The sequence below is a fragment of the Bombus terrestris genome, chromosome 15 (genome assembly GCF_910591885.1).
Source record: "Bombus terrestris chromosome 15, iyBomTerr1.2, whole genome shotgun sequence".
Lineage (NCBI taxonomy): Eukaryota > Metazoa > Arthropoda > Insecta > Hymenoptera > Apidae > Bombus > Bombus terrestris.
The window spans coordinates 980,582-997,900 of NC_063283.1; the positions used below are offsets into that span (position 1 = coordinate 980,582).

The 17,319-nt window shown below is 36.4% G+C and overlaps 1 protein-coding gene across 5 annotated transcripts in view; it reads left to right on the forward strand.

Moving 5' to 3' along the window:
* Positions 1-17,319, forward strand: part of LOC100643713 (microtubule-associated protein 4) — a 34,062-nt gene that overhangs the window by 14,886 nt on the left and 1,857 nt on the right. The window contains exons 2-10 of one of the 5 annotated variants that reach the window (XM_020866821.2): positions 4,656-4,805; positions 6,693-9,147; positions 9,386-9,432; positions 9,523-9,628; positions 9,841-10,049; positions 10,233-10,418; positions 11,468-11,512; positions 12,106-12,267; positions 13,189-17,069. In XM_020866821.2, the coding sequence (XP_020722480.2) occupies positions 4,743-4,805; positions 6,693-9,147; positions 9,386-9,432; positions 9,523-9,628; positions 9,841-10,049; positions 10,233-10,418; positions 11,468-11,512; positions 12,106-12,267; positions 13,189-13,269 (3,354 nt within the window). In that variant the 5' untranslated portion in view covers positions 4,656-4,742 and the 3' untranslated portion in view covers positions 13,270-17,069. Of the gene's footprint in view, positions 1-4,655; positions 4,806-6,692; positions 9,148-9,385; positions 9,433-9,522; positions 9,698-9,840; positions 10,050-10,232; positions 10,419-11,467; positions 11,513-12,105; positions 12,268-13,188; positions 17,070-17,319 lie in introns of those variants that run through there. The other 4 variants (XM_020866819.2, XM_048412783.1, XM_048412784.1 and 1 more) reach the window with 4 other exon arrangements.

Sequence of the window (17,319 nt, forward strand, 5' to 3'; positions counted from 1 at the left end):
TCACGTTCTTCGTGTTATCCGGAAACGATCTGATTCGAAGTACGAAGTAATATATCTTCTCCGCATTTCTTCTTTAATCAAAATGCAAACCGTCGTTGTCAGTGCGATTTTTACAAACGTTTCGGTTCTATCAACAAGAAATCTTATTGGCGTAGAACTGGTGGTGCTGCGCTTGTAAATAGGTTAGCATCCAGGAAGCGTTGATGCGTTCTCGATAACTACGCCCACGTGACAATTGCACATCGACGCTGCAGGTGACTCAAAGATGCTGCTATAAGATAAAACAACATCACTTATATACATTGTACATACGCTGCCTCGCTGTTGTTATCAGTCGTTACCCCCAATCTGTCTTTTCATTTTGCCCGTAACAAACTCGTAAATATCCGAAACGCATGCAAGAAATATGTACCAGAAAATAGAGGTTTAAAGTTATCATCGATAGTGGCCTTTGGCGTTGTTGTCGCAGGATCCACAGGAGACACAGAATTCAAGTCCTGTTCGATGTTGATAGCCGGTACATAACAAGCATCACGATTATTAATAAGGAAAAGCATATAGAACACTTTGTCTACACCTTATATATAGAATTTCCAGAGCGTAAAGCCACAAAATACACGATAGGCGTAAAGTATTGTATTACGAGCCATTTTCTCTCAGACTACCAAGAACAGTAGTAAATTTATATTTCAAGCTTCACTAGGCTTATTTATGTACTATAATGTATTGTACCCTGTACGTAGTGTATTTTCGTAAAAAGAGGAACAAAATAAAGTTTGCTGTTATTTTGAAAACAGCTTAATACGTTAATTTTAGGAAATATTTATTTGAAAGAAGTGGTTACGTTCGTGGAATGTATTTTTATGGTTCGCGTGCGAAGAAAACGAAAACGAGAGAGCAAAAATTAAAAGAATTGACATTATGGTAGTACAGTGTGTTTCGGAGCAGAGAATAAAGCAAACGATGTTGAAAGACGACGAAACACATATTTTTTTCATCCATAAATAATTGTGACACGTTTTATTTGATATATTTTAATAATAAATTTTAATGAAAAACTAAACTAGTTTCCGAACGCATAGGATTATAATGCCTAAGTAGTTAATTAGAAACAGTTCGAATATAATTACAAGTTTCATAAACCGTTTATGTTTATTATGTCATACACTTCTTGATAGTTCAATTTACATAGCTCCCACTGAAGGATCTAGTTTCGTCATACACACACATGTCAACGGTAATAGGGTTTAAGTATCTTCTTTGTTGCTATACGCTGTAACACGACTAAAAGTTTTAACGTGTTATATTCATTCGTTGACCTGGATGCAGTTCGTTAGAAACATGTTTGCGTTAGACTCCGTATCGATCCTTGCAATTGAAAACAATAAAAATTAGCATGCATGCGTGTTAACTGTCAGAAGCGTTAAATAAATTAATTCGTCACAGGCGTGACGTTTCCTCGCCTAATGATTCACGCAGTTTTTAATTTCTAAGAATTAGAATTTCCATATCCTTGAATTTATTCTCAGACGATTACAAATGTTTAGGTGTGATACAAATATTAAGTCTGAATATCTTTGCAAAGGAGAATTTCAGAAACGAAAACTTGGATCTTCCTGTAACTAACAAATTGTCCTAATAGGTTTAGTTATCTAGGCCTGTGACAAATTCTTATTCCTCAAGCATCGCATCAGATATAGTTACCACCTACGCTTTGATCAAAGCCTGAGAAACGCGTAGCTACCTTCCAGTATTCCAAAGATCTAAAGTTGTCAAACTAAATAGAAATGTTCCGGAAAATTTTACGCTAGAAAATTTTATGGAAAACATATTACGAACAACTATTCCTAACGATATGGACAAAAATAATATAAAAATTGGAAAAAATTCAAAAAAATTGGAATATTGAAAATATTGGAGATATTGAAAAAAAAGATATTTGTATTTTAAAAAACGATATTAAATAAAAATATTTTTAAAAAGATACACGTTCATAATTATTAAAACACCTCTCTTACGGAATATGATAATTGACACAGATTAGCAAAAATGCGAATCTATTAATTTAATGTTGAATTTAATAAAAACGTGCCCTAATTTTATTTATATATCGAGAAACATTAGTGGCAGTGGTTAACAGGAATCAGGCTAACCCAACGGATAGTAGTTCAGGGTTAAGTCCTGATGTCGATCGGAAAATGGCGTGGCGAGACATTTTCCATGTTATATTCACGTAAGATGACTCGAATCCGGTAATGGCCCGCGTGACATTCGTCACAGAAGTGTCGCAAGCTTTTTTTATGACACGTGCACTCATTAGCAAGTTAACTTAACCGTATTACACGATGTGCATCCGTGTGCATATAAACGGTAGACTCGAACACGCTCGCCGGGTCGGATCAATAACTTCAGGAATGGGCACTTGCCGAGTAGTACAGACACGCTGTGTATGACCTGTTTCTCGGTCTCCCTAGAAAATGAGAACGAAAGACTTTGATATACTAGCAATTATCTTCCAAAATGATTTCCCGGTCATCTTGTGGGAATGATGTTCAACGGTCGAATTAATTTGACGTCTACCGGCGTCTGTGATTCAACTGCGGTTCAGATCAAATTGAAAGTCTCTTGATTCCATCTAAATGGTATGTAACGTGTAATTATTAAGCAACGCTGCTCGAGTAAATTCTATTCGAAACAAAATTACTGAAAGGGGAGCGAAGCAACTGAACAAAGGAGTAAATGAGCGAACAAGATGCAAGGCTGTTCTCGGTTAAAAAGCTTATCTCATAAATCACAAGAAGGGGTTAAATGAGTTGATTTCGAAAGGTGTAGTTATTCCTGACCATCAGATAGTGGCTGAATCACGTGTTCACTGAAATCGAGTTCGCACGAAATTCTGGCCCCTATAGATTCGGAAAATTCTTAGGAAGATCGTGTACACTAGAAGGGTGTAAAAGAATCGTGGGCGATATTTTCGTGAGTTCATCGAAGGGGTAAGAAAGAAGAAAGTAGTAGATGCCTCGGCTGATAAATACGTCTGAAGGTTACTAGAAGGTTACAGATCGTATTAATTATACATGAACGACTATAATACATTGACCTCATATTTTAATCAAATGCAGACGTGAATCTGTTATATCAAAGCCAGAAAAAACGTCTGGCTTGAGTTGGCGAAGAAATTCGGTTGTAATTGGTGACGAAGAAATTCGGTTGTAATTGATGACGAGGACTTGGTAAAAATATAGCTCATTTACGTTAAATCGCGAGGAAAAACTTTGCGGGATAGAAAACAAATTAATTTCAAAATTTGATTAAATCATAAGTACATGATCGTTGCGCTTTATATGTTTGTATATGATAGATTCGCATGTGCGATAAAATTAGTAAAGACTTGGACGTTTTGATATACGAGGCATACCTATGTTCTCAAAGAAAATACTCTAACGTCGTAATCAGTCAAATCGCGAATGCGTTGCGGGAATATCTCAATTATATTAGTCTTTCGCACGAAGCTGCCATGGTTTCGTGATACCTACAGAAATGTATTTACCAAGGTTAACCATTGCCACTATTATACGTAGAAATGTGATCCTCCTGTGTTCTACAGTTAGAATGGTTGCGTGCGTTCCATCCTCTAGGCTCTACACCCCTCAAACTTTCTCCATCTTCTTTTTCCTTCCTTTCTTGTTGTTTCCTAATGAACCTTCACGCCTGCGAACAGTTAATTACTTTTTAAAAACGTTAAAAACGTTTTCTTTTTCGTAATTGGTAGTAAATACTTAGTTTTCTATGTATGTGTTTATGGAGTTTGTATCTAGGGATCGGAAAATCGAGACCATTTCTAATCTAGCACACATACACGTACGAATCCACAATAATTATAGCGGCACTAATAAAATGCGCTGAAAGCAAATTGACACTGACTACAATGCTATATTCACATTACTTGTCGTTGGCAAATAGCAGTACTTTTAGACACGGTCATAGACTGTTGTAAATTCTAATTGAATGGTATAGCTGTTGCACGTATCATACGTAGCTATCAAAACAGGTAGAAATAGCAATATCGAGCAAATTGCATCCCTAATTGTCGTTGAATTATCCACAGGAACTAGTAGTTTGAACTTTGAACAATTTCATCTTTCAATCTGTTGTCATATGCGTAAGAATTGCACAAATGTATATACTCTTCTGTATCTGTCTGTCACATCTCTCGTGAATATGTCGAATATATAGACATCTTCCAAAATGTTAACACACTGAACGTTGATACGCTGCTACATCAAAGCTATGATATTACGCATTAACATTTTCGAATGAAAGCGATCGAAGTACACAGTTGTGTTTCCGTGTTTGAATGTCAAGCGAGAATGTCGAAAAAGCGAATATTACTCTTCCAGGATTTTGAAAAGACGCCGAACATGATTATTAAAACCATCAAAGTAGTTCGCTAATAATGGTTTCATTAAACAAGCTTGGTCGAGCATCGTACGTATTTAATTGCGATGATTCACGCATCACGACAACCGTCTTTCTCATTCAGTACGATTCATTAGACACAACGTAGACTTGGTTGGGAATATCAGCACTTACGTAGAGTTGTATGATCTCTTTGATGTAATCTTTGATGAAGACTACCCGTTGATACGTAACAGGTTTATGGAGAAATATCTTGTCAGGGGTGACAAGATCGTCCAATCGACGCGCGTTTAAACGTTAATCGCGTATGAACGAACTGAAAAATGGATTCGCAACAAACTGCAGGAACCGCGTCCGAATCTCCTTCGGATCGCGAACTAAATGCGGTAAGCTACAATTTTACAAAAACGTTCAAGCACTTTTCACGTACTTTCGTTGATGTACTATGTGTCATAAAACTACTAATCTCGCAAAAATTTTAAAGATTCCTCTCGCAATTAAAAACAGCGACTGTACAAGATTAGAAGAACTTCTTGTTTCAATATTATTAAAAAGTTCTATTTGTTTCAATAGCGTCGAATTACCAATGAGAGTTTTAAGCTGCATATCGATTATTTAATTGTATCTATTAACGTGATATCTGATTGAAAACTACATTTTACCCGTTTTAGAACATCAACTATTATTCCAAAGTAGCGCATAGGTAAGAAACAAAGTTATATAACGTGTCGGCTCGTTTTAGTCGAGAGGGAAACATCAATGACTTGCAATCGTAATTAAATATCTACAGCAAAGAACTGATATTTATGACATGCAGAGACTGTCAAGAAATAGCTGTGATAGAAAAATTGATTATTCTAGCATCGAGCGAATATTGTTTAATAATCCGGTAGAAATATTTGATAACGCCATAAGAAATGAAAAGCGAATTACAGGTAGGAAGAGCGCCATATATCGATACTCGTGACATTACATTCCCAATTTTCAAGCTAGTAAAGATACATTTTATCGGCGATGATATTCCATCATTGAATAAAAGTGTTGTCTACTTTGCATCGTGTCGAAAGTTTCGTGTTTACGACACGTTCGTACAAACAGTTTCAACGAGCTTCCCGAACGTTTTTCGATGTTGATGAATTTCATGAAGAAACGAGGGTAAACAGCCTGGCGTTCCGAAGGAAAGCTACTGCCGTGGGTCACGCCAATCTAAAATGCCTCGGTGAATTGCAATAGATGTCGATGGTATACTATAATCATTCGTGGTTTAATCCCATAACGAGTAGAGAAAGTCGAACGGTGGCAGGTACGGTAAATACGAATCTTCAAAACGTCTCCGTTTTATATTACAGACTGATCGATGGGCTCAGGGCCAGTATCGATTATCAAGATTTTCCATGCATGCTTCTACCGTTCGTCCGTATCGTTTTTGAACAGCTCGAATTGATTATTATCAAAGTCTGGTACAAACATTCGTAGTAAGAATTATTGAGAATAAAAGGAATGTCGCTATTAGTTGAGACGTTCCAAATTACTAAAAGAACAATCACTCGTTAGATATTATTACAGAATTAGGAAATATCAACCCTTTGACTATGGGAGACTTTGAGACGTACCATAGGATAGGAATTCAGTCGCAATCTACATCGAGAACGGCAAAATTTTTCGTTAGGCGTGTATTTCTGAGAATGTATGTTGAAATAATCAAAACGCTGAATTCCAGTACATTAAACCAATATTATTTGTTCATTCATATTCTCATTTATTCAAAATCACTTGTTACCATGGAATCCGAACATGAATCATTTGTTGTTTCATGTTTACATGTAGTTTTTCTGACCTTTTTATTATCCCAATTTTTCGTTTTAAGGATATACAAAACAAAAGCTGTGAAATGAACATATTTAAAAAATATAAAACTAACGGAATATGTAATTAGCAATAGTTGAATTAGCATTCACTTGCATCTGGTTCGAATGAGATTTGCTGGAATTATGGTCGACTAAATTTTCCGGGCGCCTATAGGTTCCTACAAGTGTCACAAGCGCAGATTTACTAAGCGCTTTTAGGCGCTAAGATTAGTCAAAGGGTTAATTAGATACATCCAAAATATTTTAATGTCAAAGCAAAGAACGCAACTGTTATTAATTACGCCGTTCTGTTTGTACAACAATTCTATGAATCTCTATCGATCACCGTTAAAATCTCACTTCGAAATTTGTTCTTGTGATCTGTGGCGACCGCGAATTGTCGCGAGTAAAATTATTATTTCGTAGGTGAAATCAAACCCGCCATTGCCATCTGTCTATCGGGCGAGACCGCAAGGTCCACCTGGATTACCAAGGCAGCCTGTAAATAATGGTGCCGTAGGACAACCACGACCGAGTGGACAGCTACAGCAAATTCGTTTTGATAATCGGTCTCCAATCGGACAAACGAATCCGGGTCAGTTCGTCCAAGTCAGACCGTACGGATCTCCAAGATCACCGGGAGGTTCGTTTCCTCAGAAGCCACCGCAACATCCACCTATCGTGCTAAATCCGCGTTTTCCACCGTCGCCCGTGCAACGTTCGCAATTGGGACCTAGACCGCCGCATCCTGGAAATTATCAAGCGCAAAGGTTCCAAGGAAACATACAACGACCTCAATATCCAAGACCGGAGTATCTAAACGGACCTCATCAGTCAAGGCCGCAACATCCAAACGGACCTCAGCAATCGAGGCCAGAGCATCCGAACGGACCTTATCAACAAAGGCCGGAACATCCAAACGCGCCTCAACAAGGACGGAATCCTGACATTCTCGCGCGATCGCAAGAAATCGCACAAAAACCATTGCAACGAAATGAATCATTGCTGAACATATCTCGACAGAATTTAGCTATCAAAAGAGAAGATAAGAAGCCATCACTTCCGCGAATAATAGTCGACAAAATGGCGGATGTCGATAACTCGAAGAAATTGCAGCAGTTTGAAAAGCCTGTTTCGAAGGAAAAGACCGAATTTCGAGAAAATGCGGAAAACGATGACGACGATGATGTCGTAGTGGACAGAAAATCGCCACGTGCCAACGGAGACGTTGCCGGTCAACAAGTTTTAATAGAGTCTAACGTAACAAAAAGTGATGTTCAGTCGGTGAAAAGGCCAGAAATCGCTACTATAAATGGAAAAGTGGATAATAAATTCAACGCGTCTGCGGAGGGAGTTGGTCAGCAAATTAAAGAAGTTGCTGTGAACCTCGACAAAATACCTGTTAAAGATTCCAACACGATGGAAAGTGATAACAGGTTGTCCACGAAACCAGGCGAAGAAGCGCAGACAAAATTGTTAGACAAACAGGAAGTAGATAAGGTTGGCAATCAACCGGACGAACCAGAGAAGAAATTAGACGCGGATCAAACCCAGAAAGAGGACACGAATAAGGAGAATGTGGCCAAACCAGGTATAGAAAATAAAATTGAGAAATCGGATAATATCAATGTATCTCCTGCACCTGAGCAATCTGCCAAGCAATCTAGCAAGGAAGAAGCTAAATCTGAACAAAACGAACAAAATTTAAACCTGTCGTCGACAACTTCAGAAAAGTTACGTGCAACCACGCCAACGAAATCGGATGAGGATAACAACCAACAAATGCAAATCCTGTCTAAGTCCACGGATAAATCTCCGGAAAAAGCCAGCCACGATCAGAATCAACAAGATGTGAAACTATCCGCATCTCCGAATAAATCCCGGTCAAGTACACCCTTAGAAGCGAGCGAAAGTCAAAAGGAACTCGAACGCGACGAAACGTCCAAATCTCCGGAACAATTGCAAGAGGATATAGCAGTGGATACGAAAAAGAAACAAAACGATCAAGAACTCAAAAGTCCACCGCCCATGTCTCAAGTCAATTCACGTGCGACTATCCCGGCAGAGATAAATCAAAATCAAAAGGAAATGGAACAAACTGTGCATCAACACGACACTGTGTCCGCGTCAGAAACTAAGTCAGACGTAGATCTGCCAAAGGAAACGGAAGAAGTTAAAAGCAAACAAGAATCAGATTTAAGAGCACCGACGAAAGCAGATCGGATCAAGGACGAGCCAGAACCCACTGAAACGTCGAAACCTGAAAAATCAGGCGAGCAAGAAAAATTAGCGGATCTTAGTCATTCTCCAAAGGAGAAAGAATTAAGAGATCCATCTTCAAAGTCGCCGGCTAAATCGACGAATGTAACCGAAGAATCGCGTACAGAAGACGTTTTAAAAGATTCCAAGTCCGATAATCTTCGAGATTCTTCAGAAACGAACGGGAAAAGAGTTGCCGTGAGTCCTCCTGCTTCTGAAAAAGAAACAAGTGAGACGCAAGAATTTCCAGTACCATCAGAGGATAGAGAAAAGATTGCAGAATCGGTACATTCTCTCTTAAAGTCTCCTGAAGAAGGAGTGAAAGGTTTCGACAATGGAGAACAACGATCACTGTCCATAAAATCTTCGCCATTCCAAAGTCCTCACTCGCCTGTTTCTCCAAAATCGCCGAAGTCACCGAAATCTCCAAAGTCCCCGAAATCGCTGAAATCACCTATAGAGAACGAGGAATTAGAAGAGAAGGAAAAAACGGAGCAGAAAAAGGCTGATGACGAAACGACACCGGACTCGAAAAGTTTGCCGAAATCGGTTAAATCGCCTAAAGTTCAACGCGCACCGACACCTGCCAAACGAAAAGAAAAGAAGTCTTCAACGACACCAGGTTTTTATTTACGTTTAAGAAAATTTCGGGAGAAAATAGTGAGAATAAACGTATTCAAAAATTCGACTTGAAAACACGGAGCTTTGTTCTTTACTATGTTTATCGTAGATAAACGCTGAAATCGAGACATTTTACTGAGATTTTGCTTCACAAATATCACGATACTGTTATGTGTTTTTTTTTTTTTTTTTTTGGATTTTTTGACAAAAAGAAACTGTGTTTATATTTATTTTTACAGAGGTTGAAAACGGCAGCGTAACCAACGAGTCGGCTCAATCCAGCACGGTAAATAATTTTAATTCAACACATATTCTTTTGTCGTACATCTTACAAGTTATCGAATCGATGGTAAAATAACGTAATAATCTTGCGCAGGAACCAACCACAAACGGAGTTGGAGATTCACCAACGAAAAAGTCACCCTCTAAATCGAAAGATGCTGACAAAGGGCCGACAGCTGGGTCACCTGTAAAATCGCCAAGTAAGTCCGTCAAATCGTTACCACGAACTCCAGAAACTCCTTCGTCGACAGCCGGTCAAGAGAAGAAAAGTAAGTATTATCGAAATTTTTGCCTAAATTTTATAACAAGCTCGATAAGCTTTGTGTCGAGTATTTTTGTTTTAATTTTTATGCAACGAACTGGCCCATTTTTGCAAAGAACGCACGCTAATAACATGCGTTGAATCCTATAGAACTGCCTATGAACAAAATTCAAGTGGGATCGGCGCCCTCTCCGAACTTAAAAACAGTACGATCGAAAATCGGCTCGTTGGAAAATGCAAGTTACAAACCAGGTGGCGGAAAGGTGAAGATAGAGAATAGGAAGCTCGACTTTAGCAAGGCGCAGCCGAAAATTGCCGCGAAGAACGAGAAATACACACCCAGTGGTGGCGATAAAAAGGTTAATCGCTTTACATTTTTTTGGAAATCTTTCTTTCTTCGTCGTAATTACGAATAATTAAATAATAATAATAAAAAAAATCTGCTCATGGCATGGTTTATAATCCCTTTATCTAAAATATATTGCTTCTTTTTTTCTGTATTTTCATTGAAAAATTATTATCCTTTAACTATTCCTTGATAGATCGCTCAGATGAAGCTTCAATGGAATGCGAAACCAAAAGTCGGTTCATTGGAAAATGCAACGTACAAGCCTGGTGGTGGTGACAAGAAAATAGAAACAGTGAAGCTCGACTTCAAAGATAAAGCAAAACCAAAAGTTGGCTCCAAGGACAATGCCAAACACATTCCTGGCGGTGGTAGCGTTAAAGTAAGAATTTCAGTTTGAAATATATTTCTTTAGGAATGACGACTACTCTTCCAAGCACAGATACTCGTAAATTCTTCAGTGAATCTTTTATTTTCGTTTGAAACTTATTTTAGCGTGTTTGTAATTCGATTAACAGCTGTATGTCTCCATAGTCATTCATTCAATACCTAAAATTCTCCTACTCAAGTTGTTCCATGAGTTTATATTGTACTATATAATCATAATTTATTAAGAAACGTATGTTTGTGTTTTATCTTATATTCGTAACTAATTAATGGAAGCTATTATAGAGACGGATGTATTTGAAAACTTATATGTACATTTCCAAATTTTCAAGCCAATGGTTATCACGTACTTCGCTTGACATTACCCGTTTGTAGCGTTTGGTGTTATCGTAGTGACGAATCATTTTTCTAACTAAATGTTTGCATTTTACTTCAACATTTGTCTATTCGTAATCAAATAGTATCGTAGCTATTCATTTGGATCGTGTCGCGAGAGTGGCAGATTGATTTCGACTGGAAAGTTATTTATCTCGATTCTGATTGAGTCGTTGCATGTAGAGAATGTTAATGTAGACTTGCATTTACATTGTACATTTTACATTACTTAAAGAAATTAGCGTTTTCAAAAGTTACAGAAAGCGAGAATTCTAGCATCAAGAAAGATTATTTCTTGTTATAAATAAACAAATCGTTCTTTTCTTCTTGAGGACAGACTCGGAAATACCTTTTGTTTCATAAATTACTCTTCGTCGTACAAAATTATGTGTTCGACTAGTTGAGATAATTGTCGAACGTAGGTACTTTACGCACTATGCCTTTGTTAATTTGTCCGTTTATCTTGATGCGAAGAAATCTTGAATATCACAATAAAGTATCTTTTTCAAATGTGGATCCTTTGGGACTGTCTGATTGGCAAAAGAAAAAAAAAAAAAAAAAAGAAGAAAAACACTTCAACCTCTGCTCTGGCGTACGACTTTCCTTTTGTTGTCGCATGTATTGTCACCCATCGTTATTAACAAGTCATTATTGTTTGTTGGTATTCAGTCATCGGCAACACCACCTAAGACGCCTCAGGATTCGAATAACGACGTAAGTATATTAAATAATTTCACGACACGATATGTTAGTTATCCTCTCCAGAGGTAGCTACTCATTGCATCGATATCAAAACGAAACCCACATCCATAATCTGGACTGTAAATCGCAAAATTGTAAAAGGGAGTAACTAATCGATTCGACTGACAACTAATGATTCGTCGTTTTCAACTAATGTTTGTCGCTTTTGTGTTTTGTCGAAATATACGAAGCAAGTCTGTCAAATTTTAACTTTCTTTTTTTTTAGCAGTAAGTAAATTCAATCTATAGGGATTAAAGCATGTTTCTGCATGTTTTGAGATTAGTATAAATGTTCGTTGCAGAAATCAAATCGTTAGTTTAGAGAGCACGATGCGAAGAGGCTTCAACGAGAATGGAACTTAAATTCAAGATAAATTTATAAGTTCAATTTTTCTTTAAATCTTCCAAACACGGATATGTTTATACATTTTTATATATCTAATTAATTACGTTATCGACAAATAACTAAAATTCTAATTTCAAAATCTACATTGTCATTTATTCATCATTTCCTACAATAAATAAGCATTAAAGAATAACCAAGATTCTTCTAATGTTACTTTCAGATCCAAACCCAAAAAATTGATATCAAAGCTGAGAGTAAAGTTGGCTCCTTGGATAACGTGAAGCATAAGCCAGGTGGCGGTGACAAGAAAATTTTCAACGATAGGGATTATCTTCGACAGTCGGGAACTAATCCTGAAAGCCTCTGTGGCAGTGGATCCCAGGTATGTTTCATATTACAAAATCTCGAGAATAATTATCTTATTTCAAACGAAATGTGGCAGTTATAATTTTTATATTCAAAGATTGGGATCATCAAACGGATTAGTTCGATAAATTTTGGGAAGAACTTTCTCGGTTTTATAACATTTCGGAATCTTACAACTTTTTTCTCGAGATTGTTTGTCGTGTCACATTCGTTTGCACCATCTGTCACGAAAAAAGCTTGACAACACGCGTTGCATGCTTCTCAGCAATTTTTTATCCAACATTTATGATTTTACACTTTATGACAAAGAATTATTACCAAAATGACATTCGCTAGTTTCAAGTTCTATTTTACGTTTCTAACATTTTTACGATGACAACAAATACAAATGAATAAATTCCGATTATTTATATACGACGTTTGTACTTCATGGAATAATTTCATACTACGTTGCGAAATAATTTTGAGGCAACACGTTTTTCTTCGTTTGTGAACTACGATCTGTTAAATTTTGCAAGACTACGCATTAGAAAAAAGCTAATATAATTAAACTAATAAAACTAAAGAAAGTTTAAATATCTAAAACTTGTAATAAAAAGATGTAATGGTTGCTTAATCCTTTGAAGCACATTTTCAATTGTGTCTATGCAGGTATATTATTTTATACAGCCGATTGGCACAAACGATTACGCTCTTTGCGATACATTATATCGCGAAGGCATTGGTCGACACCCTTAATACATGTTACGCGTGTTACGTATGTACGTATAGTTCGTGAATGATTTATGACAAATCGGTGATAGATACATAACAGTTGGTACAAAGAGGAAAATGTGCGCTGCTTCAAAGGTTTAACGTGACCCAGATTAGAATGAGCTGGCAAGGTTGTAACGCGGAGGTTAATGGGCCACCTTAATCCTATGTGTTGTGCCCGCAGAGCCCTGTGCCCCCTGGCACGGTCGCCGCCGGCAAGAACGGTCTGCCTACATCGGACGAGAACCTCAACCAGGAATGCTAGATCACGAAAACTCGACCGCTAGACCCGATTTCCTTGTCACTTGCGTCTGATTAATCATCATCCGTAATCTCTCCCTCCTCGATCACCGAATCGAACGGCCGGTATTGACCCGTTGTTCGATGGAGTCGAAACGTTGCGCGTAGAAACGAAGAAGGAATATATATATAGTCGTGCGAATTCATTTCATCGTAACGCTCTCGCAAGCGTATCGTATATGATTTTCAATCAATTAATAAAAGATTTAAGATTAATAAACAGATCCGGCTCTATTTGACATCGCGTTTAACATCATGGTCGTCCGGAGTCAACGATGACTGGGAGACTTTTTACGTGCCATACGGGGACAGAGTTTTTCGCACGGAGTTCTGGCGTTTAATCGATGAAAACTAGCGCAAAAGGCAAAGGGGTATTTTTCCTCGTCGCTATGTGCTTTTACACGATCGATAACGTATACGATGTGTATACGTGTCTGGCGTATAACGCTACGATCACCGGCAAAATAATTTCCCCCACCTTGTTAACGCATTTATCCACTTCAGATAATTTGCGACACTTTTTCAGATTGAAAAAATGTGTTTTCAAAACTTTTCATACGGCCGAACACAGATTACATTAATCGTACGTCATTGTAATACTTGTCGTGGCGTAATTGTCCAACACATCGGAACAGTTTACTAATTATCACACCTGTTTCTTCGAATTTTTATAAAAATGCAGATACTTCGATTTCACCGTAAACTTACATATTACATATAAGCAGATACTCGAACGAAGGATACGATGCTTCCCTTATTTGAGATTTGCACGGATACGACGACACCTACGACGATAAGAGCGCAAAATACTATACAATTGTTTGCTATATCTTATACATTGCGATAAGAATCATTTTAAGGCGCGAACGTTTCTAAAGGCATTTTTCCGATCTGAAAAGGAAATGCGATAACGTGATACGTTTAAGTTTACTTAAATGAATGAATTCTCATTTTTAGTGGTCACATAGAACACGGTTTCACACTAGCACGGCAATTAGAACAATTTTACGATCGCATAATGTCAGACTCGTTGTTCGAATCGATCGATATCGTAATTCACGAGACCGAGAGTAGGTGTATTTTTGTTAAACCTACGAGAATAAGGAAACGCGAATTTTCGAGCTACAGTGTAAATAGCTAACTGTCGTACTAAACGAGGCTTTGGATGTGCTATGCTAACGAAAAGCAAAATATAACGTTGATTAATAAATAATTTTAACCATAATACTAATGCTAAGACATAGAGCTACTTATACGATTAATTGAATTCTATTTTAGCTTTTTTATGGTGCGTTCATAAATCTGTGTAACGTACATATAATTCGATTAACATTAGTATTCATAGATAAATACGGTTACGATATATTCGATTTCGAAATTGCGGTAGAAAAGGAAAGTGAAAGAAAAACGAGAGGAAAGTAGAAAATGCGGCAGTCGATAATCCGCTAAAATTAACTAATATCGTAGAAAAGATGTCTAAAGTTGAAATAAAGTCAAGCTTCGCGATAAAATTAATCTCAGCCTACGTGAAAAGGTATAAAATTCGAAATCGGCGGTGATAACATGAAAAGGAAGAATATTGCGAATGAAAAGGTGAGGATGAAATAATAGATAAATGCAAAACGCTGTAATTACATTGTCACATAGGAAATATAATTAAACGCTATAAATGTAATCTAATATTAAAGGTTTACGTAAACTCGCCTACTCCCGGATTCAAGAAAACGGATACGTGCTCTACATATAAAACAATTGAAGTATAAAGACAAAATGCGGTGATGCACGGATTATTAATTTTATCCTCACATACCGACATACTGAAGAAACATCAATTAATTCGAAGTGATGATATTAATCGCATGTTGTCATAAGATTATACAAATGAAGAAAATATTAACAATTAAAAACTTTGTTTCCTTTGTGCATCACCACAAAGAAACACTGTTGAAAACATGTACGGAGTGTACGTTCATTGAATGATTATAACTACTAAGTTTAAAATATACACATAAATATACACACATTCTACGTCAAGTTTTTGATATATATTCTTTGTGTATTTGGACAATGCATTTTTATCATAAAAATGAGATTCTTGTATGCACTCTGTACATGGTATATCTATATCAGGTGTATAGGATAAAGTATTACGAGTTGTTTCCTTTAAAACTACTAAAGAAAACGAGAAAAAATATTTCTTCTCTGATTTGTTAATTAAATTATTTAATTTTTTATTTAGCGAGTTAAAAAGAGGACTCTACACTTTAGTTTTTAATGAAATAACGTACAGTTTTTGCATTTCCAAATAGATTTAATTTGGGATAAAACATTATTCTATATTTTGCGTAATTTAACACGGAAAGTCTCTCTTCGCTATCCAAAAGATTCCATAACAAATATATGTAGAACAGATTTTCTTGTTAATCGTAGTAATTTTAGAGGAATTATCTTGTAACACTTTCTGTGATACACTCTGTATAATGTATTTGAATAGTTTCTAGCATTTTTCATTAACCATCGCTTAAACTGAATCAATTTGTTTTAACTCTTGAAATATCAAAGGGAAATCAATTTTACCGTAACATTCATTATTAAGGCTAAGAAAGTTTATAAGTATCGAACTTTTCAATAATTTTTCCTTCTATTTATTGATACATGTATAGATTTATCGCTTAGCAGCACGCTATAAGACTCAAATCATTTTACGCACCATGTAATCCACTCTTACTTTGCTTTCATCTTGATGTTCGAGAGTTAAATCAAGTACGATTTTTCCATTACCGAATTTACATTCTGTCTATCGGAAATTTATCCGTTAGAGAAAACTATTCTACGGCATTCGCATCTCGTGTATATAAATCGTATGCTCGATTCTAGCGAAAGAAGAAAGAGTTTAATGCGAACCAATTATGACTCACCCGATTTGTGCTTGAATTTATGAGCAGCTTTCTCGCGGTAAATTCAAACGATGCATATTAAAAACAGAGTTCGAAGATATGGATCTCTAATGGACGAAGTTTACGGCGTCGAGCGTCGATTTATTGGGAACTGCCGGCTTCTGAAGAAACTTATCCCGTGGAATAAGTTGCTGTCATCTCTACGTAGATCGGTAGAGCAACCCCGTTGAAAAGTCGAACACAAGAGAAATACAAATGATATTAGAATCGTATACAATGGGCAATCATATTCAATGCATCGAGTGAGAAAAAAATATTTCACACGGTTGCATCGAATACGTTTCATATTGTATTTAAATGATAGAATACGATAAATTCGTAATCGTTACTGTAGATACGTAAACTATCTCTATTTGTTGTATACATCAGAATAAATACTTAGATTCTACAACTGATCTACAGTCAGTTGAAAAATGAGAATCAATAATAAAGTAAAACGTCGATGGGAAAAGCAAAATAACTGAAATATTGCAAATAATTTCAAAGAAATCTCTCTCTCTCTCTCTCTCTCTCTCTCTTTCTCTCTTTCTCTCACTATCATACGACATTTGAAAAATTCATACAATCTATGCTAAAAAGGTATATATCAAGTATTATTTATACTTTATTGCTTCCATATACTGATTAGTACGTATTTCAACTTGATTCATTATCCGATGATTCACAAAAATTAGATACATAATACTAAGTTGCCGTAATTGTTACGAATAATCACACTTCATACGAATATTATTGTATAACGAATATTCGACATATTGTCAGACATAACAAGAGAGCCATTATAATAATATTTTTGTTTTTAAATTTATATTCCCAGCATTTTTATTAAACCCCCAAAAGGTTAAAACTGCGATTAGTTGTTTTATGGGATTACAACTATATTGTCATCTGTGGATATACACCTATATTCTAAGTAAATGTTTTAACATAAAATACTGAAAGTACATTTAATAACGTTTAAGGAAAAAGTATTTGCAGAATGCAATTTAAAATTGTTATCGTTAGAAGCTTAAAATGTTGCTTACACGCAAAATTTCTTTATAAAAAGAAAAAAACAA